This window comes from Oncorhynchus keta, chromosome 7 (assembly GCF_023373465.1).
Source record: "Oncorhynchus keta strain PuntledgeMale-10-30-2019 chromosome 7, Oket_V2, whole genome shotgun sequence".
In the NCBI taxonomy this organism is placed as follows: Eukaryota; Metazoa; Chordata; class Actinopteri; order Salmoniformes; family Salmonidae; genus Oncorhynchus; species Oncorhynchus keta.
Genome location: NC_068427.1, coordinates 33,211,216 through 33,231,202, shown reverse-complemented (window position 1 = coordinate 33,231,202; position 19,987 = coordinate 33,211,216). Strand labels below are relative to the sequence as shown.

Sequence of the window (19,987 nt, the reverse complement as noted above, 5' to 3'; positions counted from 1 at the left end):
ACTACAGTGTGTGTTCAGCAGACCTTTTCTACATATCTTTAGCGCGCTCGCACGCAGAACTAGAATATGACTACGCTACCATTTGTTCCGAAAACACGATGTTTAATGCATTCAAGAAACAGAATACTGTTTGACAGATAGTCATATCAAAACTTCCTTATTAACAAAAAATAAAACAAAGATTTGTTAAAGAACTTACTATTAAATCAATTAACTAGTACACCAATTAACTCATAGCTACTACATTAATCTGATTAGAGCACAACTGTATCACATACATCGCAGGGGCCTAAAAAAAAACGGGGCCTAAAAATGTAAATTGATTCTAGTGCATTATTACCAAAACACTATTTTAAGTTAACAACAGATGGCAGCATTCACTGAATATTGATTGCTTCTGTCTGATGAACTCATAATGGAACCATTTGTATCTTTCAGTCAGCCTCCTTTCCTTTCCCATAGAAATATTTACAATACCAGTCAAAAGTTTGGACACACCTACTCATTCCAGAGTTTTTCTTTATTTTTACTATTTCCTACATTGTAGAATAATAGTGAAGACATCAACACTATGACATAACACATAGAAGAATCATGTAGTAACCAAAAAAGTGTTATACAAATATATTTGAGATTCTTCAAATTCGCCACCCTTTGCCTTGATGACAGCTTTGTACATTTCTTGGCATTCTCTCATCCAGCTTCATGAGGTAGTCACCTGGAATGCATTTCAATTAACAGGCGTGTCTTGTTAAAAGGACATTTGTGGAATTTTCTTCCTTCTTAATGCATTTCAGCCAATTATTTAGGTTGTGACAAGGTAGGAATGTTATAAAGAAGATAGCCCTATTTGGTAAAAGACCAAAACCATTGTATGTCAAGAACAGCTCAAATAAGCAAAGAGATTACCTTTTCATTACTTTAAGACAGAAGTTCCGTCAATCTCAATTCAACAAATGTTCAAGTTTCTTCAAGTGCAGTCGCAAAAACAAAGAGCTGTGATGAAACTGCCTCTCATGAGGGTCCGCCACAGGAAAGGAAGACCCAGAGTTACCTCTGCTGCAGAGGATAAGTAAATTAGAGTTACCAGCCTCAGACATTGTAGCCCAAATAAATGTTTCAGAGTTCAAGTAACAGACACATCTCAACATCAACTGTTGAGAAGAGACTGTGTGAATCTGGCCTTCATATTTGGATTGTAGAGTGAAGGAAAAGCTGTAATCAAAGGGTGGCTACTTTGAAGAATATAAAATATATATACAGTTGAAGTCGGAAGTTCACATACACCTTAGCCAAATACATTTAAACTCAGTTTTTCACAATTCCTGAAATTTAATCCTAGTAAAAATGTCCCTGTCTTAGGTCAGTTCGGATCACCACTTTATTTTAAGAATGTGAAATGTCAGAATAATAGTAGAGAGGATGATTTATTTCAGCATTTATTTATTTATTCACATTCCCAGTGAGTCAGAAGTTTACATACACTTTAATTAGTATTTGGTAGCATTGCCTTTAAATTGTTTAACTTGGGTCAAACGTTTCGGGTAGCCTTCCACAAGCTTCCCACAATAAGTTGGGTGAATTTTGGCCCATTCCTCCTGACAGAGCTGGTGTAACCGAGTCAGGTTTGTAGGCCTCTTTGGTCGCACATGCTTTTTCAGTTCTGCCCACAAGTTTTCTATGGGATTAAGGTCAGGGCTATGTGATGGCCATTCCAATACCTTGACTTTGTTGTCCTTAAGCCATTTTGTCACAACTTCTGAAGTATACTTGGGGTCATTGTCCATTTGGAAGAGCCATTTGTGACCAAGCTTTAACTTCCTGACTGATGTCTTGAGATGTTGCTTCAATATATCCACAACATTTTCCTCCCTCATGATGCCATCTAGTTTGTGAAGTGCACCAGTCCCTCCTGCAGCAAAGCACCCCCACAACATGATGCTGCCACCCCCGTGCTTCACAGTTGGGATGGTGTTCTTCGGCTTGCAAGCCTTCCCCTTTTTCCTCCAAACATGGTCATTGTGGCCAAACAATTCTATTTTTGTTTCATCAGACCAGAGGACATTTATACAAAAAGTACAATATTTGTCCCAATGTGCAGTTGCAAACCATAGTCTGTCTTTTATATGACGATTTTGGAGCAGTGGCTTCTTCCTTGCTAAGTGGCCTTTCAGGTTATGACGGTATAGGACTCGTTTTACTGTGGATATAGATAATTTTGTACCTGTTTCTTCCAGCATCTTCACATGGTCCTTCACTGTTGTTCTGAGATTGATTTGCACTTTTCGCACCAAAGTACGTTCATCTCTAGGAGACAGAACGCCTCTCCTTCCTGAGCGGTATGACGGCTGCATGGTCCCTTGGTGTTTATACTTGCGTACTATTGTTAGTAGAGATGAATGTGGTACCTTCAGGCATTTGGAAATGGTTCAAGGATGAACCAGACCTGTTGAGGTCTACAATTTTTTTTCTGATGGCTTGGCTGATTTATTTAGATTTTCCCATGATGTCAAGCAAAGAGGCACTGAGTTTGAAGGTAGCCCTTGAAATACATCCACAGGTACACCTCCAATTGACTCAAATGATGTCAATTAGCCTATCAGAAGAGTCTAAAGCCATGACATAAGTTTCTGGAATTTTCCAAGCTGTTAAAAAGGCACAGTCAACCTAGTGTATGTAAACTTTTGTGAAACAGAATTCTAAGTTAAATAATCTGTCTGTAAACAATTGTTGGAAAAAAATTGCTCGTGTCATGCACAATGTAGATGTCCTAACCGACTTGCTAAAACTAGTTTGTAAACAATACATTTGTGGAGTGGTTGAAAAAAAAAAAAACAAGTTAATGACTCCAACATAAGTGTATGTAAACTTCCGACTTCAACTGTAGATTTGTTTAACAATTATTTGGTTACTACGTGATTCCTTGTGTTATTCATAGTTTAGATGTCTCCACTATTATTCTACAATAGTAAAATTTAAGAAAAACCCTGGAATGAGTAGGTGTTTCCAAACTTTTGACTGGTAGTGTATATACACATATATTACACATTCTCAAACTTCATTTTGTCTCATGAGTAAAAACATGATTTAAGGACTGACAACTAGACTTCATATTTATTAGTGTATTTTTGGCACAATGATTACAACCGCATAAACAGTATACATTTCCTGCCGGTGCTCTGATCTCATCCCAAATGAATGATTAACATTACACCTCCTCCCCTGGCCCTTAGAGTGAACTTAAACACAAGAGGCCTGGGGTTGTCTCAAATTGCACCCTTCCCTATATATAGTGGACTACATTTGAAAAGTATACACTACATAGGGAATAGGGAGCCATTTGGACCGCATCCCCAGTACACAAAGCACCAACATAAGGCAATTATCACATCCTGTTTTTCCTGTGACCTTCCTATTCCTTTGGCTAGATTTATCAAAAACACTGAACCACCCACTCTTCAGAAATGACAACACTGCTATTCATCATAGTGGCTACTTAAGACCCAGTGCCAGATTACAACCTTGAATGGCAATGTACAGAAAGGCCTTTAAATATACAAAAACATCCGAAAAGGTTGAACCACTTATTTAGTACACTGGGACAATGCAATGAGAGAGTAGAGAAAACAGAACCGTCAATATACCAACCACATGGTCCACTCAAGAGAGTAAAACATTTACAAAAGCAGAATCAGTAAAGTATGCATGAAAATAACAAAAAAAGTAAAGAATATTGTTCTTATAGAACAAATCTCATTACCTTATTTTTAACATTGTGTAAAAGGCAGCATTGGAAAATTAGCTTCAGTCCACATTTCTTGCCATCGCTATAAACAGTGAAAGTGCTTAGTGATTTTCCTTACAAAAATCCACGTTTCAGCAAAATTAAATGTGTACGAAAAAACGCATTTGACAAAAAACTGCAATTGCAAGTGGACAAATCTAAGCAGCCAGCAATCAGACATGATAAAGACATAGAAAAGGAATAAACTGATTAACTGATAACTGATCAAAAATCCCTCTCAGTATGCTGCCATGGCTACTTCAGCAGAATGAATGTCCAAGAATGAGTCCCAAAAACAACCCTTATTCCCTATATATAGTGCATAGACTCCACAGAGCTCTGGTCAAAAGTGGTGCAATATATAGGGAAAAGAGTGCCATTTGGGATGCAAGCTCCAGGAGGAGTCCCCTAAAAATAAGCCTGTTCTGGCAGTTTTTTTGAAGGGTCTGCTTTGGCCTTGAAGATCACATCTTGTTGAAACACTCCTTTGCGTTGGTCCACACTTGTATTCCCTGAGAGAGAGAGAGAGAGAGAGAGGTGAGACAGAAAAATAAGTATTTAACAACATATTTGGCATTGATAAAATGACAAAATAAAAATTTCCGGGCAGAATACTCTATATGTTTTAAGTATCTGTGGGGAGGTGTCACCTACCTTTTTGCACATGCTGATCTGCATGACCGCATAGCTAATTAGGGCCTCCTTCAGGTCCCGGTCCTTCTGGTCCTTAAAGCGTTCAATGTCTACCCAGGCAGTCTTCACAAACTCACTGGGGAGACAGACTTGCTTTAGAACCTTCTCAAATAATTTAAATGAAAAAAATATGGTCAGCTGGTCAAACTTTCAAAGCAGCCGATTAGAGCAGCAAATTTAGTGATTCAATTATAACATGCTAGACAAATCGACTGACAGAGAGAGCGAAAAAGATGGAGACAGAGAGAAGAGATTGAGAATGGAGGGTTTCTCACTCGCTCTCGGTGTTCTTCTCTTTAACAGCGTCCTCTCCCTCCTTTAGCTGCTGTTCTAACACTTGTAACTTAGCCTCCCTCTGCTCTGCAGTCTCCTGGCCAAACAGCTTACTGGTCATCCCCTTCAGTGAGAACGTCCGCACAGTCTGAACACAGGGAGGGAAAGAAACATTCCATCTGGCCAGTCGGGTTTGGATAAGCTTAACTTTGATCAAATTCAATGTACGCATTTCTGTGCTTGCTACTATATGTGATCTATTGTGTCAGTATCTTCTGGTGAGTTCCATGGCTCTTTAGAAACTGGGTTCATTCCCAAATGGCAAACTATACCCTACTGTACACTTCGTATTTGGGCTGACCCCAATTAGTTGACTGGTCGATTGTTTGGTCTTAGGCTATTGGTCGACCTAGATTGTTTTAGTAGAGTAGTCCCGCACACGTCAAAAAGTTTAGACAACCCTACTTATTCCAGGGTTTCTTTTTATTTTTAAAAATGTTTCACTATATTGTACAATATTTGAGATTCTTCAAAGTAGCCACCCTTTGCCTTGATGAGAGCTTCACACACACTTCAGACCCCTTGCCCTTTTTCCACATTTTGTTATGTTACAGCCTTTTTCTAAAATGGATTAAATACATTTTCCCCCCTCAGTCTACAAACAAAATGTTTCTACAACTTGTTTGGAGTCCACGTGTGGTAAATTCAATTGTTTGGACATGATTTGTAAAGGTCAACACCTGTTTAGATAAAGTCCCACAGTTGACAGTGCACATCAGAGCAAAAACCAAACCATGAGGTCAAAGGAATTGTCCATAGAGCTCAGAGACAGGATTGTGCTTTGGTCAGGGCTTTTAGAAGGGCTTTGGTCAGGTAGGTGACCAAGAAACCGATGGTCACTCTGACAGTGCTCCAGAGTTCCTCTGTGGAGAAACTTCCAGAAGGACAAACATCTCTGCAGCATTCCACCAATCAGGCCTTTATGGTAGTGTGGCCAGACTGAAGCCACCCCTCAGTAAAAGGCACATGAAAGCCCGCTTGGAGTTTGCCAAAAGGCACCTAGACTCAACATGAGAAACAATATTCTCTGGTTTGATGAAAGCAAAATAAACTCTTTGGCCTGAGTGCCAATAGTGACATCTGGATGAAACCTGGAACCATCCCTACGGTGAAGCATGGTGGTGGCAGCATCACGCTATGGGGGATGTTTTTCAGCGGCAGGGACTGGGAGACTAGTCAGGATAGAGGGAAAGATGAACGGTACAAAGCACAGAGAGATCCTTGATGAAAACCTGCTCCAGAGTGCTCAGGACCTCGAAGGTGTACCGTCGCCCCAGTCTAACAGGACCCCAAACCCAAGAATACAGCAAAGACAACACAGCAGTGGCTTCGGGACAAGTTTCTGAATGTCCTTGAGTGGCCCAGCCAGAGTCCGGACTTGAACATCTCTGAAGAGACCTGAGAATAGTTGTGCAATGACGCTCCCCCATGCAACCTGAGAGGATCTGCAGAGAAGGGAGAAACTCCCCAAATACAGGTGTGCCAAGCTTCATACCCAAGAAGACTTGTGGCTGTAATCACTGCCAAATGTGCTTCAACAAAGTACTGAAGAGTAAAGGGTCTGAAAACTTACAGTACCAGTCAAAAGTTTGGACACCTACTCATTCAAGGATTTACTTATTTTTTACTATGTTCTACATTGTAGAATAATAGTTAAGACATCAAAACTATGAAATAACACATATGGAATCATGTAGTAACCAAAAAAGTAGCCACCCTTTGCCTTGATGACAGCTTTGCACACTCTTGGCATCCTCTCAACCAACTTCATGAGGTAGTCACCTGGAATGCATTTCAATTAACAGTTGTGTCTTGTTAAAAGTACATTTTCCAGATTAGTCCATCAACACATGAAGGTCAGTCAATGATGGACTGTCATTTCCCTTTGCTTATTTGAGCGGTTCTTGCAATAATATGGACTTGGTATTTTACCAAATAGAGCCATCGTCTGTATACCAACCCTACTTTGTCACAACACAACTGATTGGCTCAAACGCATTAAGAAATTCCACAAATAAACATTTAACAAAGCACACCTGTTAATTGAAATGCATTCGAGGTGACTACCTCATGAAGCTGGTTGAGCGAATGCCACGAGTGTGCAAAGCTGTCAAGGCATAGGGTGGCTACTTTGAAGAATCTAAAATATATTTTGATTTGTTTAACACTTTTTTGGTTACTACATGATTCCATGTGTGTCATTTCATAGTTTGTCTTCACTATTATTCTACAATGTAGAAAAAAAAGAAAGAAAAACCCTTGAATGAGTAGGTGTCCAAACTTTTGACTGGTGCTGTATATAACAACTCACCCCAGTGACCAGTTCCTCCTTCTGCTGTTTCTTACAGGCTAGGTCCAGTGCAACCATCTCCAGCTCAAACTGTGTCAACTCATGCTTTCTGCATACCGCCCTGCAGAAACAGAGGCCTTTGCTGATCATCATGGCTGCTACTGGATGTACTGATGCCTAGCTGCTTATTATGGTTGCTACTGTACATGTATGATCATTATACACCATACACACACAGGGTCAGAGGGCTGTTCTATAGATTCAATGAGGGGGGCTCAGTGAGTACACTATATGCCTTGGGAATTTTGTCCACACAGGTCTTCGTCAAGGTAATGTGAGGATGTGAAGCTACCTACATAACACGTACAACCTAGGGCACACTGACTAGTGATTTGGCATGATGATCTTCAGGGGTGTCAAACCTATTTTGCAATGGGGGCCATCTTCAATGAGGTCTGGAGGGCCGCATCAAAATTGGATGTACTGCCTTGTCGACAATTTGCTAAAAATAGTCCTCTATCCCATAATTATTTAAATGTCGATGCTCCCTACCTGCTTTCAGGACAGTGATTATTAGCAAGATACTATCATTTCTACACATTCGCAATTTGATTTTAGTCATTAGTATATATTGAGTTTGCCCCCCCCCCAAAAAAAAATAAAAATATATATATTTTGTTTTAACTCAAACCACCCGTGGGCCAGATTGGACCAATCGCGGGTCATATGTTTGACACCCCTGATTTATATACGGATATGTACTTGGCCTACAGAAGCAGTCCCAGTGTAGTAAATACCTTAGTGCATCAGTATAGAACAGGTACTCCTTCAGCTGATCAGCATAGTGCTCCTCTTCCTCCAGAATATCATCTACAGAAGCAGCATACCTGTAGACAAGACGGGAGTCCATATGAATACATTTGCTTTCCAACAATCACACCTTTAACAGAGGGATGGGAACTACATATGCTTTACTCCCCCAGAGTCAGATGAACTCGTGGATACCATTTTTATATATCTGCATGCAGTTTGAAGGAAGTGGCTAACTAACACAAATGCTAGTAGACATCAGATTTCCAGTCATTGCACTAATGCTAGTTAGTTTTGTGAGCCAATGCTAACACCAACTCCCTTCATAATGGACACAGAGACTGGTATCCATGAACTCATCTGACTCTGGGGAAGTAGTTAACGGGCCTCATTGACAAAATCCTGAGGTATCCCATTAAAAGCTATAGGTACCTGCATCCCAAATGGCACCCTACATAGTGGACTACCTTTGACCAGTCCCCATTTGGACTCGAACATTGACAGAAATGCTGCCTTACTTGATACGCCTCAGTGGCCAAGCGCTGTGACCCCAGACCTCTAGAATTGAGTCCTACAATCTAGTAACCATCAGTGACGGGGTAGGGGCTAATCATGTTATTACTCTGAGGTGTGGGTGCATGTTACTACTCCAAGGACAGGGCCAGAGACCACTCATGTCACACAAAGAGAACTATACACAGCACCCAAGTTGAAAGTAAAAGCCTCTGGCTATTTGCCAGCCAGTTCTCAGTTTGAACCCAGAACCTTCACAACTCAAGTCACCCCAGTCCTCATGGTCAGCTACCTGCTACAGCAGACTCTATGCTTCAAATATGAAACGCTTTCAAATCAAAACACGGTAAACGGGTTGTATAGCTTAACTTGGAACCATGTAATATGTACAGCGTTGCTGGGGGGGAAATGGCGCTGTGCAACACCTCAACATATCACCTACTTTAGTGAGTCTGTAGGAGGTCACAGAGGGTAAGGAAAGAGGTTGGCTATGTCTGAAATGGCAACATTTTCACTATATATTGCATAATTTGACATACCATTCTGTTGTAATCCAATAAAATTGTTATGATTAATATGGTAGATTATTGCATGGTTACAACTAAATTGCCTTAGTGTTAGTGTTTAACCTGAGATTGGGAGTTCGATCCCCGGTCGAATCATACCAAAGACTGTATAACTGGAACCAGATGAGTCTCTGCTTGGGACTTATTTTACTGTAATTTAAACCAGGTAGTCCAGTTGAGAACAAGATAAAGCAAAGCAGTTTGACAAAAACAACAGAGTTGCACATGGGATAGACAAATGTACAGTCAAAAACACAATAGAAAAATCAATATACAGTGTGTGCAAATGTAGTATGATTAGGGAGGTAAGGCAATAAATAGGCCATAGTGGCAAAATAATTACAATTTAGCATTACCACTGGAGTGGTAGATGTGCAGATGATAATGTGCAAGTAGGGATATTGGGGTGCAAAAGAGCAAAAATAAATAACATATGGGGATGAGGTAGTTGGATGGGCTATTTACAGGTGCAATGATCGGTAAGCTGCTCTGACAGCTGATGCGTTAAGTTAGTGAGGGAGATACGAGTCTCCAGCTTCAGTGATTTTTGCAAATCATTACAGTCATTGGCAGCAGAGAACTGGAAGGAAAGGCGGCCAAAGGAGGTGTTGGCTTTGGGGATGACTAGTGAAATATACCTGCTGGAGCGCGTGCTACGGATGGGTGTTACTATGGTGACCAATGAGCTGAGATAAGGCAGGGTTTTACCTAGCAACGACTTATAAATGACCTGGAGCCAGTGGGTTTGGCGACGAATATGAAGCGAGGGCCGGCCAACGGGAGCATACAGGTCGTAGTGGTGGGTAGTATATGGGGCTTTGGTGACAACAGATGGCACTGTGATAGACTACATCCAATTTACTGAGTAGAGTGTTGGAGGCTATTTTCTAAATGAGATTGTTGAAGTCTAGGATAGTACATTTTATGAGGGTATGTTTAGCAGCATGAGTGAAGGAGGCTTTGTTGCGAAATAGGAAGCAGATTCTAGATTTAATTTTGGATTGGAGATGCTTAATGTGAGTCTGGAAGGAGAGTTTAGTCTAACCAGACACCTAGGTATTTGCAGTTGTCCACATATTCTGTCAGAACAGTCCAAAGTAGTGATGCTAGTCGGGCGGGCAGGTGCGGGCAGCGATCGATTGAAGAGCATGCATTTAGTTTTACTAGCATTTAAGAGCAGTTGGAGGCCACGGAAGGAGTGTTGTATGGCATTGAAGCTCGTTTGGAGGTTGTTAACAGTGTCAAAAGAAGGCCCAGGTGCATACAGAATGGTGTTGTCTGCGTAGAGGTGGATCAGAGAATCACCAGCAGCAAGAGCGACATCATTGATGTATACAGAGAAAAGAGTCGGCCCGAGAATTGAACCTTGTGGAATCCCCATCGAGACTGCCAGCGGTCCGGACAACAGGCCCTCCAATTTGACACACTGAACTCTGTCTGAGAAGTAGTTGGTGAACCAGGTGAGGCAGTCATTTGAGAAACCAAGGCTATCGAGTCTGCCGATAAGAATGAGTCAAAATCCTTGGCCAGGTCAATGAAGACGGCTGCACAGTACTGTTTTTTATCGACGGCAGTTATGATATCGTTTAAGATATTGAGCATGGCTGAGGTGCACCCATGACCAGCTCGGAAACCAGATTGCATAGCGGAGAAGGTACGGTGGGATTCGAAATGGTCGGTGATCTGTTTGCTTACTTGTATTTAGAAGATTTTAGAAAGGAAGGGCAGCATAGATATGGGTCTGTAACAGTTTGGGTCTAGAGTGTCTCCCTCTGAAGACGGGGATGACCGCGGCAGCTTTCCAATTTTTAGGGATCTCAGATGATACGAAAGAGAGGCTGAACAGGCTAGTGCAAACATAGAGGCGGATCATTTTAGAACGAGAGGGTACAGATGGTCTAGCCCAGCTGATTTGTAGGGGTCCAGATTTTGCAGCTCTTTCAGAACATCTGCTATCTGGATATGGATGAAGGAGAAGCGGAGGGGGGCTTGGGCAAGTTGCTCACAGGGGGTGCTGAGCTGTTGGCTGGGGTAGCCAGATGGGAAGCATGGCCAGCCGTAGAGAAATGCTTATTGAAATTCTCGATTTATCGGTGGTGACAGTGTTTCCTAGCCTCAGTGCGGTGGGCAAACATTTTCTTTTTTTTGGTGGGGGTGGGGGGGGATTTGTGCTATAGGGTGCAAATTTCAGTCAATATACTTCAAGGATACCTGGGCCAGGTCGATTAGAAAGGCCTGCTCGCTGAAGTGTTTTAGGGAGCGTTTGACAGTGATGAGGGATGGTCGTTTGACTGCGGTCCCATTACACGAACAGGCAATGAGGCAGTGATCGCTGAGATCCTGGTTGAAGACAGCAGAGGTGTATTTTGAGGGCAGGTTGGTCAGGATGATATCTATTAGGGTGCCCCTGTTTACAGATTTAGGGTTGTACCTGGTAGGTTCCTTGATAATTTGTGTGAGATTGAGGGCATCTAGCTTAGATTGTAGGACGGCCGGGGTGTTAAGCATATCCCAGTTTAGGTCACCTAACAGTACGAACTCAGGAGGATAATTGGGGGGGGCAGTCAATTCACCTATGGTGTCCAGGGCGCAGCTGGGGGCCTATAACAAGCAGCAACAGTGAGAGACTAGTTTCTGGTAAGGTGGATTTCTAGTAGAAGCTCAAACTGTTGGGGCACAGACCTAGATAGTATGACAGAACTCTGCAGGCTAACTCCACCCCCTTTGGCAGTTCTATCTTGATGGAGAATGTTGTAGTTGGGGATGGAAAATTTAGAATTTCAGACAAGGCTAGGACAGGGTTGGCAGAGTGTGCGAAAGCAGTGAATAAAACAAACTTATGGAGGAGGCTTCTGATGTTAACATGCATGAAACCAAGTCTTTCACGGTTACAGAAGTCAACAACTGAGAGCGCCTGGGGAATAGGTGTGCTACAGGGCCTAGGTTAACCTCTACATCAACAGAGGAACAGAGGAGGAGTAGGATAAGGGTACAGCTAAAGGCTGTAAGAACTGGTCGTCTAGTGCTTTGGGAACAGAGAGTAAAAGGAGCAGATTTCTGGGCGTGGTAGAATAGATTCAGGGCATAATGTACAGACAAGGGTATGGTAGGATGTGAGTACAGTGGAGTTGACGATGAGAGATTGTACCTCTGGAGGCACCAGTTAAGCCAGGTGAGGTCTCTACATGTGTCAGGGGTGGGACAAAAGAGCCATCTGAGGCATGTTGAGACTGGGGGATCTACAGTGAAATAAAACCATAAGTACTAACCGAGACAGCAGTAGACAAGGCATATTGACATTAGAGAAAGGCATAAAGCAATCAAGGGTGTTGATCGGGAGAGCTAAGACAACAACAGGTAAATGGCGATGAATGGGCAGAGAGGGTCAGTTAGGTATGCACATGACCTGAGTTTGAGGCCGACAGGTAAACAAAATAGGTACTGCGTTATTGAACAGTCCAGCAGGCATCAGCTTTGTACCCGAGTGATCATAGGGTCCAAAGAGCAGCAATAGGCGAGTCAGGGAGCCATTTGGTAGTCGCTACCATGTTAGGCGAGCCGGAGACAACGGCGTTCAGAAAGCTAGCGGATGGGTCTTCGGCGACAGCGCAACGGAAAAGCCTGTTGAAACCACAACGGACGATTACGTTGGCAGACCAGTTGTGTTGGACAGGCGGGGCTCTGTGTCGACAATAAAGGGTCCAGGCCAATTGGCAAAAGTGGTATTGTAGCCCAAGAAGTTAGCTGGTATATTGGCCTTGTGCGAGGCTAGCTCAAGGCTAACCAGTGCTTGCTTCGGGACAGAGTTGTTAGCTAACAGTAGCCACTCAATGATCCGGTGTAATGGTCCAGAGCTTGCGGCAGGAATCCGGTGATGTGGTAGAGAAGCAGTCCGATATGCTCTGGGTTGATATCGCGCTGTGCAGACTGGTAGGTATTATCCGAGCTAAAGCTGGCTGGTGTCCGAGCTAAAAGGTTAAGACTGCTAGCCGTGGCTAACGAAGACTGGTAGCTAGTTAGCTGGCTAGCTCCTGAAGGAGGTTCCAGTTATAAGGAATAAAATTAGCAGATCTGTACCTTATTGGGTGAGGCAGTTTGCAGGAAAGTAGATTAGTTCGTATATAGAAAGTGAAATTAAAATATATACGGAAGAAAACCTGACTATTTACACGGGATAAGACAAAGCATTGAGTGGACAGATTGGTGGTAAGGCCCTGCAATAGACTAGCTTCCTGTCCAGGAGGTGTACTTGTACATCATGCTGCCTTAAGCTACAGAAACAGCTTGTATAAGCCAAACTTTTGCAAGGCTACTTACCTACAACTCAGTGTGTTCGTGTATCACTAGGTAGGTTTCCAACCAATTGGTAAGAGATTTTCATGCAAATATTCCAGTAACTGCATAAAACAAATACACATTTTCCCAGTAGTGGAATGCGTCCACCAAATGGACTTGTTCCAGATAAAAATATGTGTGATGAAGTACAGTAGTGCACAAAAAAAATATATACTTTTTCGCTGAAGTTTTCCATCGCATTTTAAACTCTACCATCAATTGTGTGGGAGAACCACACACCATATATCAGCGCATGACTCCAAATTTACTTCGACATGCTGGTTATTATATCAATTTTTGTACCTAAAGGCATTTCCAATAACATTTTCAGCATAATTAATTTTACGGATACAAAAAGATCTCACCATGTCAAACGAACAAATGATCTGTCAGCATTTATAAAATTACACTGAAACTTCCTGTTTCCATCACAGCTGTCATGATTTTGTTTTGGACGATATGACTTTACTTGCATAAAAACTGTGGAAGGAAACGTGGTTATTGAAAACACTTACGCATCCATGTGATGGCCAGCACTTTGTAGTCCATCTCCCATCTCTTTCTCTATGGCACTCCACTCACTGTCCAACACATGCGTAGAGAACATACTTCACAAAAAAACACAAGTATGCATTTGACATACACTTAAAACATTATAGTACATAATGCAACAGCTTTATGTACTATATATAGTGGTCCTGTAGCTCAGTTGGTAGAGCATGGCGCTTGTAACGCCAGGGTAGTGGGTTCGATCCCCGGGACCACCCATACGTAGAATGTATGCACACATGACTGTAAGTCGCTTTGGATAAAAGCGTCTGCTAAATGCATATATTATTATTATATTATTATACAAACACCCTTTCATCCAAACACACAACTCTTACCTGAAGACTCGTCCATAGTTTCCATGCACTTTGTACACCCCATACAGTCGATCTGCTACCCTCTGAGTGGATGAAGAAGGTAAAGTTCTAGGTTAAATTTCGCAATTTATTTGATACTGCTACTTCCATGTTATGTTACATATGGTGTTATGAAACAGACAATAGTGAGGTAGTGTCGCAGACAGCCGCTTTATTGAGGAGTGTTCTACATGTGGTCGTCGTACTTAGCTACCGTAAGTTGAATGCATCATAGCCCCCTTGTTCAGTTATGGTGAAGCAGTATGTGTTACTGTTTTCTCAAAACAAGTAGAAATCCACTTCTATCAGATAAAACATACAACTGGTCTATCTGTGTAATGTATGTGAATTTCCACACTGGAGGTTATAGCGTGACATTTGGGACACAAACCTAGGTTGTATGTTACAACTTGCAGTATGTTGGATGGTGTAGTCCTAATTGTGACCCTTTTATGTGTGTTACAACCAGCTGGCAGTATGTCTAGTCACTAAGTTGTGTGTTACAGCAGCAGCCAATCCAATTTTATCAGATAGACCAGCTGTGCAATTTATCCTTCTGATGAATGTCAACTTCCAGCACAGCTCATGTGTTTTAACGCTAGTTGTATGTCTAGTCTCGTCAGTAAAATGTATGTTACAGCTGGCAGTATAGTAAACAGACCTGGGTTCAAATACTATTTGAAATCACTTAAAATACTTTGTCTTTGCTCAATTCAGCTTCCCTGGCTCAATGGAACAATTGAATAGTTCCAAAACTCCAAACCTCACCCATTTGGCATTACAGGCAAGCTAGACCAAACATTCAAAGTTTTTGAAAGATCAAATAATAGTTGAACCCAGGTCTGGTTGTCAGTAAGACGTGTGAATATGCCGACAGCTGCCTGTACTTACCGCCCGCACTCTCAGCAGCTGGGAGAGTACAGTCTGTAGCTCGTCACTGTAGTGTTTCAACTCTGTAAACCTTCTGCAGACGCCAGGGCCAGAGAAGAACAAGAATCAACACTTTCTTCCCAGCAAGGCAGATAAACAAGACAATAGTCAATGTTGGAACTGACATTGACCTGCTCCTACTGTACTTCCCACACAGTCCCAGAACAAATTATGGCAGTACATCAAATAAAAGAGGAATGAGATGAATAGTAGAGACAGAGTCCAAATTATTAATGTTACAACACATGGAGATAGAAGTGCATTTTTGGCTCCACACAAAAGAAAACTGACAAGAAAACAATGGATGAATCCTAAATGGCACCCTATTATCCCTATAAAGTACACTACTTTTTAACCAGAGTCCAGAGCACTATATACACCAGGGCCAGGACGATACCAGTATCACAATACTCATTAGTATTGTGGAAAAGTAAAAAAAAAAAACACAAAGCAGATTTAACTTCAGGAAAACAGCCCTAATGTTGGACACAAACATTATTATGGCACACAATATTGTACATACAGCAGGTTCTTAAAAGACCAAAGAGTATAGTCTGCTTCGTGTTGCCCTTTTTGCCAAGGAAAAAAATATTGCAATACTGGTATCGTGACAGCCCTATCATACAGTTTACCCTTTAGGGTGTCATTTGGGACAGAACATTTATGACCTACCCATCTGGATTCTTCACCCTGAATGCTGCATTCACAGCTTTCAACCTGGAATCAGCCTGTATAAAAACAGACAAATTAAATATCAAATGGTTTCCTATGTTTGTTAGTTCAGAAGTTGCTATTGATGACTTGAATAATTTTAGACAACACTAACTTTGAGACATAAAATATGATGTATCAGAATAAGTATTAAAAATATATATATATAAAAAATGTACACAGATTACAACCTTTATTACACCGCTATGGTTTGCAAAGTCACATGAGGTCACCTGGTAAGGTATTATCAAAGAAAGTTGACAGGACAATGAAACCACGAAAAGACCATAAAGTGCTGATGGAGTGAGTACCTTTGCTTGAAATCCTGTCTCGTACACCATTTCCTTCCAATCTTTATCCTGCTGGACAGAGAGAGGATGCTGTGTGACTTTGACAAAGACCATTAGAGATAGGAGAGCCTGATGCATGGGGGCACACTGTCACACCATCAACTCAAAAGGTCAAAGGTGATCCTATCAACTCTCCATGACAGAACGACTACAGCAGCACAGTAAAGAGTTTAGCTTAAGGCCTACTTCATAAGACATCATTTACAAAACTCTCAACCCTTAGAGCTAATAGCCCAACTACCGATCAAGCAACATTACATCGGCGGAAAAGTGTGAATGGAAGAATTGTTCAAATACTGCTGCTGCAGGATTAGTTTGCTGCGACAATACTGGTCAAATACAGATACTACATCTAACTGACCTCAGTGAGGAAGATATAGAAGATATTGTCATTGCAGAGAACTGGGTGGGAGGCGACTCGGTGCAGGAAGTTTTCCAGTCCAACCCTTCTCCTCTCCACAAAGTCTGGGTCCATGTTGTCCGCCGACAGCTTGTGCCACACAATCTCTGCCTGTGAGAAACCGACAAATAATTACTACTATATTGACAAGGAGACAAAACATTAGCTTCAGGAATGTCTTCAACATAAAACTGGATGTTGTACAGAGCATTACAGGTATGTAGTAAGTACATCATGCTACAAATATCACTTCCTAAACTACACTGCATTAATTTAATCCAAGGCATCCTCCTTGTTCTCACGTACCCTCTTCTCAGGTAATGGGGCAACAACGACAAAGGGATAGGTGACCAACAGGTAGTTTCTGAGAAGCTCAAACTCGCTGTATCTTCGCCATAAGGAGTCTGGGGTTATACCTTCTGTCAGAGCATCAACCGGCCTGTCAGAAGAGAGGGGAGGATTTAAGTCATACAACTGGCCTTGACTAAGAGTACCACCTAAACATTTCATACATATTACAGTATCTAAGCCATCTTTCAAGGTACCAAGTACAGTATTATCCAACATTCTATGAATTCTTGATGCCAACACTTTGACATAAAGCAAGAGAGAGAAACACTACTGACAGAGAACGAGAGATAAGGGGTAAGAAGGGGAGACTTCAACTTTAGAAGTATGTGTGGATCCAGCAGCAAGGACTAGGGAGAAAGGGAAAGGAGCAGGGAAAGAGTTAAACACAGGAAAATAAGTAGCTGGGTGGTAATCTCCAGTCTAACTGCACTGAGTGCCTGGCTCCAATACACTCCTCCAATACACTCCCTTCTCAATGGCCCACTGGTAAACAAAGGCCCAGTGTGTGTGTGTGTACAGTATGTATAGCTTGTGTGCTTACATGATTTCCATGTGTGCACATTTATTGTGTGATTGCATGAAATGAAACCAGTAAATAGATACCTAGATAAAAGTAAGAAAGCTGGTGTGATGTGCAGTTCTTGAACAAACCAAACTTATATAACACATTCTCAATGAATGGAGTGTCTAATTTCAAATGTTTTACCTTTAACTAGGCAAGTCTGTTAAGAACAAATTCATAATGACGGCCTAGGAACCATGGGTTAACTGCATTGTTCAGGGGCAGAAAAACAGATTTGTTCCTTGTCAGCTCGGGGATTGGATCTAGCAACCTTTCGGTTACTGGCCCAACACTAACCACTAGGCTACCTGCCGCCCACATAATTCTAAAAAAAAAGAGTCAGATGTTTGAATCATCATCATGGCCAGATCACCTGTAATGACAGTGTGGAATTATGAGCAGACAAGGTGGTATAGGTGTGATTGTGGAAGTAGCTGTTCATGGCAGTGTCACAAAATGGTAGTACTGGCCTGGAAGATGTAGGCTATCACAAATAGTTTGAGAGAATTCACACAGATAAGGCATAATTACCGTGTCTCAATTAGATAAACAGTGTACATCTCCTGCATGTTGACTGTATTCTTCCCAGTCCTTTTCTCTGCCTCTGCAACGCTGATCTCCATCTTTCGTAGAAGACTCGTCCCTTTTTCAATCTCAACCATCTAGAATAGGCCAATGCACATCATAACATGGTAACAAAAATAATGCAATATAATTTGATGTGTGTTTGTAATCATGGGCATCAATAATTGGTCAAGCTGGTTCTAGTACTTGTAACATAATCCAAGTCCCTTTAAACCGCTGGCCCCTCCTGTCAAATTTGCAACAGAAAAAAAGTTGTTGGCTAGCAAGCTAGCTAGTTCCTGGTAATGGTCAAGCTAACCATGTTAATAAGAACGATCTAGCTAACTTTACTTTATGTCGACGTGGACATCACAATGAGTTCTTGAACTTTTAGCGGTCATTTCCTGCACATGCAGCTACCTACAGCTGCTGCTGGCTCAGTGGAGCTCTCTGCGAAACTCCGTGGATTAATCAGGCCTAGAAAACCCAACTCATTCAAACAGGCTCCCTAACAACTTTGCTACGTCCAAATGCCTCGCTTTTTGACAATACGAATACGTTTGAAGCTATACCGTGTTTTTAATGTTGTTATCTAGTTCTGCCGAGGTGAGCTCGGTGTTCCCGATCACCGCTACTTCCTTGGGTCCGGAGTCTGCCATCATATCTTCCTGAGTTGTGTGTTGTTGTCAGGGGTAGAGCAGCCAGACATAACCTCGCATGCGCACTTTTAACCCTTTTATTTTCCCAACCTCAACCAGAGATCTGTGACGAGATGCTAATGTACCCACCCTAACTATGGGAGTCGTTGTGCCAACGGTGGGAAGGCAGGCGACACGCTTTGGTCCAAATTAAGACCAGATTTTGGACAGATTTTGGCGAGTGAAGTGAATCCTCTCGCTTCATCGCGTCCTCTCTGCCTCAACTCACCTGAATGTCACGAGAAACATCAGCTGCTGTCCGCCTTGTCCCGTGTCCTTAGCAAAATACATCATCAACTGGAAATACTGGCGTTATAACAGTCATGTCAATATTTGACAACAACCAAAATAACAATCACACAAACATTGTGTTATTATATCGGTTTATTGCAGAATGATATATAAGCTAAAACCCCGTTATAAGCCATGTGTAAGGTGTTAGCAAAAAAACAATATGTTGCATCATAATGCACAGTGAACGTGTAAATTAGGCTGTTATTGCTAGCTCAAAGTGAATAGAATATAATAACTTTTCCCGGAATAGTATTCGGCTGTGAGACAATAAATAGCCTAACGTTGCACAATAAATGAAACACAGCAAAACACACATGGCAGATATAAAGACAAGACTAAAGCCTACAACATCTAAACACAAAGACAATTGCACCCTCAATTTTCAAGAATGATCGTTCTGAGCTATTATTGTTATTATTAGTATTAGGATTACTATTTCTATTATCCTACTACACATCCCAGTTCACCCTGTCACCCCACATTCTACAGATTTTGGATCCGATATTTATCAAGTTCAATTCCTGGGCGGGTCCCTTAACACAGCTGGATGAAAAACATCTGGATCTGCCTACACGGAACTCCAGCCAAAAGCCCCAAGCCCAACCAGTTGTTTCACTGAATACAGCTTCAATAAACTCACTACTCACATTCTCAAATACATAGAAAGATACAGTTTCCACGACGTTTTGACCGGGTTTACATTTGTATGTTAAGATTATGGGGTGCTGGAGATTCTCGGCAGTGAATATTGTTCTTCTGTCTTTCTGTAAGTATTTTTTTATTCGTTACTCACTCCGTATTCACTTTTAAGTGTTCAGTGTCCATTGTTTCTTCAATTTCGTGAAGTTGTGAAGGGGGAGGAGGATCAAATGTTTATTCAAAGGAGGATCTGGCCGTG

The 19,987-nt window shown here is 41.7% G+C and overlaps 2 protein-coding genes across 4 annotated transcripts in view; one reads left to right on the top strand and one right to left on the bottom strand.

The window, feature by feature from the left end:
* Positions 1-3,095: 3,095 nt before the first annotated feature.
* On the bottom strand, positions 3,096-18,835 carry LOC118386322 (sorting nexin-4-like). Of its 2 annotated transcripts, none has more exons than XM_035773985.2 (14): positions 18,670-18,835; positions 18,065-18,195; positions 16,927-17,059; positions 16,582-16,731; positions 16,182-16,232; positions 15,832-15,887; positions 15,121-15,193; positions 14,212-14,273; positions 13,840-13,905; positions 7,898-7,987; positions 7,122-7,221; positions 4,753-4,898; positions 4,439-4,553; positions 3,096-4,296 (listed from the first exon to the last, which is right to left on the bottom strand). In XM_035773985.2, the coding sequence occupies exons 1-14, from the start codon at positions 18,757-18,759 to the stop codon at positions 4,249-4,251; spliced, it is 1,311 nt and encodes a 436-aa protein (XP_035629878.1). In that variant the 5' UTR covers positions 18,760-18,835; the 3' UTR covers positions 3,096-4,248. The 2 variants fall into 2 exon arrangements, with proteins under 2 accessions (XP_035629878.1, XP_035629880.1); XM_035773987.2 differs by having other exon boundaries at positions 16,182-16,229.
* Positions 18,836-19,202: 367 nt separating this feature from the next.
* LOC118386321 (TGF-beta receptor type-2-like) overlaps positions 19,203-19,987 on the top strand; it is a 34,484-nt gene continuing 33,699 nt past the window's right edge. Inside the window, exon 1 of one of the 2 annotated variants that reach the window (XM_052522663.1) lies at positions 19,203-19,855. In XM_052522663.1, coding sequence (XP_052378623.1) covers positions 19,807-19,855 — 49 coding nt within the window. In that variant the 5' untranslated portion in view covers positions 19,203-19,806. The remainder of the gene's footprint in view (positions 19,856-19,987) is intronic. The other variant, XM_035773982.2, reaches the window with a different exon arrangement.

What these genes read in the sequence shown, in the direction of transcription:
- LOC118386322 (XM_035773985.2), bottom strand. Translation starts at nt 18,759, where the DNA reads ATGATGGCAGACTCCGGACCCAAGGAAGTAGCGGTGATCGGGAACACC. An exon ending in GTTTATCTAATTGAGACACG is followed by an intron (nt 17,060 to 18,064) that starts GTAATTATGCCT and finishes CTCTTCTGACAG; the next exon opens with GCCGGTTGATGCTCTGACAG. An exon ending in TCTATATCTTCCTCACTGAG is followed by an intron (nt 16,233 to 16,581) that starts GTCAGTTAGATG and finishes CTCTCTGTCCAG; the next exon opens with CAGGATAAAGATTGGAAGGA.